This window comes from Dermacentor silvarum, chromosome 3 (genome assembly GCF_013339745.2).
Source record: "Dermacentor silvarum isolate Dsil-2018 chromosome 3, BIME_Dsil_1.4, whole genome shotgun sequence".
Taxonomy (NCBI): Eukaryota; Metazoa; Arthropoda; class Arachnida; order Ixodida; family Ixodidae; genus Dermacentor; species Dermacentor silvarum.
The window spans coordinates 189,426,101-189,435,478 of NC_051156.1; the positions used below are offsets into that span (position 1 = coordinate 189,426,101).

The window sequence follows — 9,378 nt, forward strand, 5'->3', positions numbered from 1 at the left end:
TGGCATTCGGCCTTTGCGCGTGGTTTTTAGCGTGAGTGAAGTCTACGTTTTCCATCACAGAGAGAATACACAGACCGGGCAATTTTGCGCCGATTTGAAAACTTACTACGCTGCATGCGCTGATTGAAAAGTTGGCTATGCCAAATGGCGGCGTGCTCAAGGTGAAGCTACCTTTACAGTCAGAAAAATGTAATGTTTCAGTAGTAAGTGGTTCGTTGGGAAAGGGAAAAGGTTGGCGCTATCTTCTGCAGCCCTTGAGGGAGCACGGCTCAGCGCCATTCACGATGAAACTGAGAGAAGGGTGTTCTGGTGGCGCAGTTAATTGTAACATTGGTTTGCAGAGAGAAAGGCCTCAGGCACGACTCCCACTGAGACGCCTTCCATCTCAATCTCTGATACGCGTATTACTTTGCATTTTGCATGCCGGCCTGATGATGATCCTTACCGGATAACCATTGCGGCAATGACCTATGTACGTAGACGGCGACTACGTCATTTTCGCAGAGCGGTGTTTCGGCTCATCGTCAAACTCCTCTGTTTTACTGAACTGCACTGTGAATGCTTAATAACTTGCGTGGGATAACAGGGCAAACTGAAGCCGATGGCGCACAGTCGGTTCTGTCCAGGTTTGAGTCCGGCCTTGCTGTTAGGCTTGTGTTTGACGTAATAGTTCAGCGGAAATCCGCTAAGTGGAGATAAGTAATTAAAGGGAAACTGAGACATCCACCCAAATGTAGCAATTTGCTACAATGGAAACCCAACCGGGTTCCTCGAAAGAAAGCCTCGCAGTTGAAGAAAAATTCGTCTTATTATGGCAGCAGATGAATTTTTCTTCAACTGCGAGGCTTTCTTTCGAGGAACCCGGTTGGGTTTCCATTGTAGCAAATTGCTACATTTGGGTGGATGTCTCAGTTTCCCTTTAATTACTTATCTCCACCTAGCGGATTTCCGCTGAACTATATTACGTCATACGCTTGCCTTTGCTTCGAGTTGTCGACAAATTCGACTTCGCCCTGCCATCTGCTAGCCGCCTGGTTAGCTCAGATGGTAGAGCGGCTGCCCTGGAAAGGCGGTGGTCCCGGGTTCGAGTCCCGGACCAGGACGAATTTTTCTTCAACTGCGAGGCTTTCTTTCGAGGAACCTGGTTGGGTTTCCATTGTAGCAAATTGCTACATTTGGGTGGATGTCTAAGTTTCCCTTTAGTCTTTTGTTGTGTTGCCAGATGTCCTTGTATTACTTACTAGATATATGACTTTTGGTACCAGACATTAGTTCATTTTATGTATTTACGTTCAGGACCGAAGCATTACAGAGGTGAGTGGTTATAAAAATACAAATAAATCACGCGCCATTTTTATGACCCTACCGCAGCCGATAAATGGTGCTTTTTGCGGAGCAACTGCCGACAACTTTGGAAGGTTAAGTCCGCTTGCTGCAAGCTACACTCGTCCTCCATTTTCATCTCCTTCTACGCGAATGAAGCTGGAACATTCGTATCAAAGATGTCTCATTAAAAAACACAACAAAAAGAAATCACACGATTCCAAACGAAAGAACGCAGGCCCTTGTTATCTAGAGATTCTAGTAAGAGTGGAAAGATAGTATGTCAGTGATTACCCTGTCCTTTCTACTTGCACCTTAATTTGCGCCTCCATCTTGAACATCAAAGTTCAAGTTGTCAGAAGCATACCCACTTAATGTCTCCTTTACCTCAAGAAACCTGAAAGCGGTGTAATAATCTTAATTTGGTTTCATGCATATTCTAGGAGGTATCCCATGCATTCACGCCAGATACAAGAAAAATGCCTACTGACGCAGGCTTCCGTTAAATATCGCCGCGTCTGTTATAATACATACAGTGTTACTAGCATGTGTGAAGCAGATTTTAAAAAAAATCGCAAATAGAATTTGTGTTTCTTGCCATTGCTTTAGTTCTGTAAGGGTTTGTGAAGGAGCTGCTGCCATAATAATGAATGACGGCTACCAATGTTTGTTAACTACGCAATATATGGGTACATGAACGCTTACCGGTATAGAAATGGCGCACAAAGAAAAGTAAACATAAATGTAAACTACAGATTGAAAATTATTTACGCGGGTGAAGCGAGTGGACCCGCACAAGCGCCTAATGTCTGTCGATCTTCTTGGTCTGTGTCCTCCACTGGCCCTTAAACGTCCTTTTCACCAACAGGGACTGACATCTACGCTATAGTCGTGTAAACTACGGAATTAGTTCACGCATTTTATTTTATTGCACCAGCACGGACGAAGACAGCAGTGTGTACACCGTAACCAGACGATGACTGCGACAAACAGACAAACAAATAAACAAGCAAGCGAGTAAGCAAACACGTAAACAAACAAACAACCGTGGCCCTGTCCTGATAAGCTGATGCATGTCATCAGCGCCCTTCGGGACTTCTTCGTGAACGGCAATGTCATGGACTGCCTATGAGAGCCAGTTCCTTGTCGCTTGAGTGTTGGTTCAGTGATATGCATTACACTTATGTGTGTGCGCACGGTGTGGTGTGGGATGCTACCGACGTGGTGTGATGACTGCACCAAATAATTGCACCGTGCTGATGGCCGCGATACATTACTTACATGGCTGTGGTGTCATAACGTGTTCAGTGTTTGTTTGAATAGTTCTATATGTGTTATTTTCGTCTCGTTTTTCCCTTTAATATTTTCTTTTCCTGAGCACTGGTCGAGAATTTGTGATTTCCGGCTCAAAAGAAGCCTACCCTCCCATAATTATTCACATAATAATAAATAAACAGCTGTGGAAGTCCAGCCTGCGTGAGCGTGCTGCTGTCGCAGTAAACGAGTCGAGATGAAGTATGTTTTTCTTCATTCCTTCATTCATTTAAAATACCTTACAGGCCCGTTTAAGGGCATATAGAGTAAGGAGGGGGGGGGGGGGGGGCTCCAATGTAATTGTTTCAACAGGAGTTGATAAAGCGGTTTAACAAGCCGGATCGTTGAAAACCGACCTAGCGCGAACCAAACGATCGTAAACGTCTTCTTCCACACACTGGCTGGCACAGAGCTGGTGCCGATGTGCTCCGGTACAATAGATATTATTACAGGCAGGCGCAAAATAAGTAAAACAACGTACACAAATGTTTGTCCAGGGTAAGCTTCAGACAGCGCAAACGCAATAATACGCTAATACAACACTAATAATACAATAATACAAGTAAGAAAAACAGGAAAAGAGAGCAGATCAATAACATCTTTATACAATATTACTACAAGAAGCTTTGCAATTCTTCCCGTATGACGTCACAATTTGTTAGGCACGCAATGTTATCAGCAAGCCTGTTCCGTACCGTTATGAAACGTGGCAGTGCTGGATACGTTAAATGACAGTGTATTGCCAAAGATGCGCGTGAAACTATGGCTACTGTTAAGGCGACGTGACATGCGCGCTGGTGATTCAAGGGCCAACACAAAAGGTCGATTACCATGAACGTGTCTATGGAAAAGGCAAAAGAAGATTTATCGCGCGACGAGTTTCAAGTGGCTGGAGCGAAATATCTGCTCTAATCTTAGTTACTCTGCAAGTTCTGTCGTAGTTACTTGTGATGAAGCGCGCTGCTTTATTTTGAAATGATTCTAGCATACAAACTAAATAATGTTTGGTGCGGAGACCATACTGAAGGCGCCAATTCTGATTGTGGGCGAACAAAAGTCTGATATGCGCATTTACGAACTGCAGCAGGAGATTTACGCAAGTTCCGTCAGAGATAACCTAGAGTTCTTGAAGCTTTTGCCCAGGTAGCTGTTACGTGCGTGATACAGGAAAGGTCAGTTGTAAGTTCAATGCCAAGGTACTTACAGCAGGTTGTCAGAGTGACGGCGGTGTCATTTATGACCTAAAAAGAGCGAGAGAGTGAATGTTTTCGCGAGAAAGACATAACTTTACATTTGTCCGAGATCAGGGTAATCTACCATGTATTGCACCAGAAGCTGACAAGGTTAAGGTCATTCTGTAACAATAAATGGTCATCGGATGCTGTTATCGTACGGTAAAGAATGCAATCGTCTGCAAAAAGCATTATCTGTGATGATATTTTTGTCCTTCTTATTTCTGGGGTTTTACGTGCCAAAACCAGTTCTGATTATGAGGCACGCCGTATTGGAGGGCTCCGGATTAATTTTCACCACCTGGGGTTCTTTTGAGGAAAGCCATTAATGAAAAGAGAATAACATGACCAAGGACACTGCCTTGCGGTACGCCAGAAGTAAAGTCAAGAAGGAAGTGACGAGTGGCTCTAACCGAAAGTGAACTGCTGCCGTAAGGACAACGTTTTGAACCCAAGATAAGCAAAATGAATCCAGTCGGAGTGCGGATAATTTTTGAGATCAGGCGACCGAGCGACACGATAAAATGCCTTCGAAAAAATCGAAGAATACACAGTCAGTTTGCTGTTTGTTATTAATGCTGGAGTGTAATTCTGGTTCTGGTTTGATGTTGGTTAAAATAAAGGAAGTTGTTTGATTGGAAATGGCAGTAGATATGCGATGCCATGATATGTTCCAGCAGTTTGCAGTAGATGCATCTTAGTGACATGGGGCGTTAATTTCGTGGAAAGTATTTTTATCAGCCTTGAATACAGGGATAACCTTTGCGATTTTCCAAGTCCAAAGGTAGTTCGCCAAATGATCGGGATAGCCTAAAAATATGGCGCAAAATTTGGCTCGAAGTTGTAACGGTATGTTTTTTTTTAGTATTGTGGGTTAATATTGTAAATACCGGGAGATGTGGATAACTTGAGATTATTTATTAATTACGAAATTCCATGTGCTGTAATTTCTATTGGTTCCATGAAAGTATTTTCAAATTAAGGGGCTATGAGAACAGTGAAACAATCTTCCTGTGTAAAAAACAGATGTGAAAAAAATTGTTAAACGCATCTGGACAATCAGCGTCAGAGAAAGGGCTTTATTCATCGTCAGGTAGCACAATATTGCGGACAGTGGTATCTGGAGGTATAACTCGCCAGAATTTTCTTGATATATTGATTAAAAGAGAAGACAGGTCACGTGAAAAATATTTGTCTTTGGCTGCGCATAGCTCTTTGCAGTAAGGCTTCTGAAAATCACTGTATGCCACCCAAGATGGCGCTTGATTATCCCTTCTGGTCGCCCTATGCAAACGCTTATTCTTGCTTCTCAATGTTCGAAGGTGTTCAGTAAACCAAGGATTAGACCTGTCATTCGCTATTGAAATTTCTAGCACGTAATTTATTACCAGTACTGTCATTTTTCGCTGGAAAAGTTCCCAGTTGTCGTTTACCGATCCTGAATTATAGAATGGCTGAAATTCATTAGTAAGAAAATATAGCTAATTCAGCATTATTATTCTTATAGTAGGCGCTGTTATAATCTCTCATCAATGTCCAATTGTAAAAAAAAAAAACATAAAAATAACTGAAAAAAAAAATAGAAAAGAAAGGTCGTTCTCTCTGTCATTAGACGAGACACGCAGAATTTCCAACCCACTCGGCTGCAGTATCGGTAGAAAGCTCTTCTACGAAGATGCGTATGTGCAAACTAGTTTTTTGCATCACGAAAAGCAAGAAAAAAAATTCAGAAAGGAAAGAAAGAGAAAGTAGCAAGAGAAAAAAATAAATCTTTTCTGACTTCCTCTTCCAGTGCAACCCGCCTTATCACGGGAGAATGTTTATGCTTGGGTACCCCCCTCCCAATCAACGGGCCAATTATCGTTGCTCCAGGAGCGGATTTGCCACTGCCGGCCGACCGAGTGATGTCGACAGAATCGTGCGCGGCAGCCAGCGCGACTTTTTCTGCCCCATTCCCTCTCCTGGCCAACTCTTCGGTGGAATATGTTCCGTCCTGTCGGCGATCCCGACCTGAGTGAGCAGGCAGCTGCCTCGATACGTACGTGTCGTTTGACATTTGTTGGCGTTCTTGTTGTTGCCTGATAGATATGACACGTTTCCACGCGTGCACAGGCTCACTTGCTCGCTCGTGTACGTGTGTGTGTGTGTGTGTGTGTGTGTGTGTGTGTGTGTGTGTGTGTGTGTGTGTGTGTGTGTGTGTGTGTGTGTGTGTGTGTGTGTGTGTGTGTGTGTGTGTGTGTGTGTGTGTGTGTGTGTGTGTGCGCGCGCACGCGCGCGCGTATGAAGGCGGTCATACATATATATAGTCGCTCCGCTTCAACTTCTTGTTCGCTTCTTGGTATCATTACTAATGCGATATCGTTGTATACAGATCAGCGGTCCAATTCACGGAGCCTTCCGTTTTTCCCTCCTGTCTCTGGCAAAGGGATCTCTGCCTCTGGACTGTCGCCTTCGCTAATGAGACGTTCAACGTCGCGATTGGCTTGCAGGCGGTCTTGCGAACAGTTCTCGCGTAACAACGTTCTTGCGTGAACACGTTCACTGTTTTTGGTGAAGCAGCGCACTTAGAAAAAAAAGTGTTGACAGTCACTTTAGCATACGCTAAAGAGGACGAAGGCGCAAGCCTGCGCGCTCACGAGACATTCATTGCATTATACTTGACATTCTCATTATTCGAATGCGTTGCTACTTCATATTACTTGTTTTCTCCCACCAAAGGTCGTGGGTTCGAGTGCCTTAATTCTACCTTATTTGCTGTGCCTTAGTTAACTTTGCCCTCATTAACACCAAAGGTAGGGGGTTCGCCTCTCCCCCTTCACGATGTCAATTGGAATCCAACCTGGAGATATGACTGATTCGCCCATGTCTTCATATTGGGTCGGGGGTTTTCAAGTGCCTTCATTAACTTCGCCTTAATTAACGCCAAAGGTCATGGGTCCGACTCCTGTCTAAGGCTTTCACCTTAATGAACTCTACTATTAAAACGAATAGACTGAAATTTCTATACGGTTTTATAAGTTTTACTTGGCATATACTTAAAGAGACTGCTGCCTCCTGCATTACTTAAGCAGAGGCAGGCAATTTTAATGGCGTACTTCAGGACACCGAGTTCCTTCCTTGGGCCACCGTCACTCCGACCACCTCGCCGACCGCCGGTGTCAAACGCGTCATTGTTTGGAACGCGCTGTCTTTGCCATGTGGTACAGATCTGGTTGAACCGGCTGCTTGGCATCCTCCAGAATTGCTATAAGGTTTGTGGCATGTGGCTTCTGAGTCGGAATGATGAATGTGTGAACCACGCCTGGTTCACCTGAGCGCGCGACGTGGCTCGACCTCCGCACGTAGACCTCCGAGCAGTCCGGGCAGTCGTAGTTCACCACCAGGGACACGTTCTCGAGGACCAAGTCCTGCGCACAGTTGTCCGTCGTCACGAGCACGCTATACGTACCAGTCCGGAACGTGGAAACTATCCAGTCTTGTAGCTCTTTCGTCTTCTTGTCGTGAAGGCCGATGGCAGACCAGCCCCGGAGTCGCAGCTTCCACGCAATTTCGTCGGCCTTAATCCTCGTGTCGGTGAACGCAACGGCTTTATTTGACTTCTCCTTGAGGACGTCGTCGAAGAGCTCAGCTAGCTTCGTTTCCTTCTCTTCCTCCTGGCACACGTCGACAGTCATCTCCACGCTGTTTTGAGCTGGTAGCTGCGTCTTCCCGAACTCGATTTCGATGTAGTCGTTGAGCAGGTCCTCGACAAAGGGCCTGAGCTCGTTTTGCCAGAACCTGACCCACATTATCGTCTGGTGGTCTGGTCGGCAGAGCTCGGCAATCTTGAGGACATAGGGCTTCAAACCCATTGTCAGCATGCGGTCTACCTCGTCCAGCACGAGGCTACGTGCAGCGGTGCAGATTCACCTTGCCTTCCTCGAGGAAGTCAATGAGGCGTCGAGGAGTGGCCACGCAGATGTGGCAGCCCTTCTTCAGCTCGTCGTACTGACCTTCTTTGGGCTCTCCGTTCGAGGCGCACACGGTGTTTACGGCGGCGTGCTCACCCAACTCCAAGACTATGTTATGAATCTGCTTGGCAAGCTCTCGCGTCGGAGCCAGCACGACGGCGATGGGTCCGTCTTCCTGTTGCAGGGGCGGCTGCCGGCTGACGTGGATGACTGCCGGCAGGACGTAGGCGAGCGTCTTTTGTGATCCCGTGTTCGCGATGCCTAGAAAGTTCCGGCACGTGAGTGCGATGGGCCAGCAGTGTGCCTCGATGGACGTGGGTGAATTGTGGTCGCGTGAGGCCTCGATGCTCTTGACGATGAAGTCCGGGAAGTTGGACTCTTCCAGAGCAAGGATGGGCTTCGGCATGTTGTTCCCTTTCACCGATATGCCGTTCACTTTTCTGTAGGCGTTCACTTTGGCCATCGACCTGCTTGTCGTGGCCGGGTGTTCCTCGTACAGGTTTTTCTCGAATGGCTGCAGCTGCATGTTCTTCCAGTCAGGCTTGCGAAGGAACCATCCAACCTGGCTGTTTCGGTAGGCATAGGTTCCATTCTGCGCTTCACCAAACATATTGTTGATGGAATTCTCCTCGGGCTCTCGTTTCACGCGGTGATGCCTCCCATAACCACATCCTTTAGTTCCTCGCCTTCAGGAGGATGTTTTATGCGCTTTCGTGCCGCGGAGCACTCCTGGCGTCGGCGGCGTAAGGGCCCGGCGGTCGTTGATGGAGCGTTGCTGTTGATGATGATGATGATGATGATTACGACGACGTCATAGACTGTGGCGTATACCCACTGAATGGTCAACAATTGGCCAAAAATTTTCATCTGCTTCTAAGAATTCAAACCCATTGCCATTTGAGGTCACAAAATACTTTATGGAGCAGACTTTAAATGCTCGATAAAAGAAATAAAGAAAGAAAATTACGGGGGATGGGTAGAACTTTCTAGGAATGTGAAGGCGAAAGCCTAGTTAGACTCATAGCGATGTGGAATGAAGCTCTGAGCCCACGCGGCGACGTATACGAGTGTGGTGCCGCCGTTTCCAGAACGTTCTACGGGCGCCGCCGCTGATATTTCCCTCCTTCTCCCCAGCGCCGCCACCGCGCTTGCCCTCAACGCCCATACTTTGCTGCTTCTGACATTTTCCCTCTTCTTCCCCAGCGCCACCCTGGCCCTTTCCGTGGACGCCCTCCCACGCCACCGCTGACATTTCCCTCCTCCTCCCCCACGTCGCTGTTCCCTCCTCAACGCTGACATACCCCTCCTCAACACCCGGCGTTGAGCGTGAGGGGCAGTTTGGGAACGTCGGCCTGATGAGCGGTGTCGGAGCCAGCTGTGGAAGAAAACGACGAACGCGCGAGCAGTGGCGCGAGGGCGAGACAAGCGCGAGGCGAGCTCGCTTACTTTTTCAGTACCTCACAGAGACCTTGAACAATTATATAGATTTAAGGCTTTCGCATTAAAAGACGTTCGCGCAAACATGAATGATGAGGACATACACAGCTCCTGTGTGCATG

The 9,378-nt window shown here is 46.7% G+C and overlaps 2 protein-coding genes and 1 non-coding gene across 3 annotated transcripts; 1 reads left to right on the plus strand and 2 right to left on the minus strand.

Annotated features, from left to right (window-relative positions):
* Positions 1–1,029: 1,029 nt before the first annotated feature.
* Positions 1,030–1,104, plus strand: Trnas-gga (transfer RNA serine (anticodon GGA)). Its single transcript has one exon. It is a non-coding gene; the product is annotated as a tRNA-Ser (tRNA).
* Positions 1,105–7,036: 5,932 nt separating this feature from the next.
* LOC119445082 (probable ATP-dependent RNA helicase DDX5) lies at positions 7,037–7,720 on the minus strand. Its single transcript, XM_037709406.1, has one exon. The coding sequence runs from the start codon at positions 7,718–7,720 to the stop codon at positions 7,037–7,039; it is 684 nt and encodes a 227-aa protein (XP_037565334.1).
* Positions 7,721–7,754: 34 nt separating this feature from the next.
* On the minus strand, positions 7,755–8,429 carry LOC119445083 (uncharacterized). The gene has a single exon (XM_037709407.1). The coding sequence runs from the start codon at positions 8,427–8,429 to the stop codon at positions 7,755–7,757; it is 675 nt and encodes a 224-aa protein (XP_037565335.1).
* Positions 8,430–9,378: the final 949 nt, after the last annotated feature.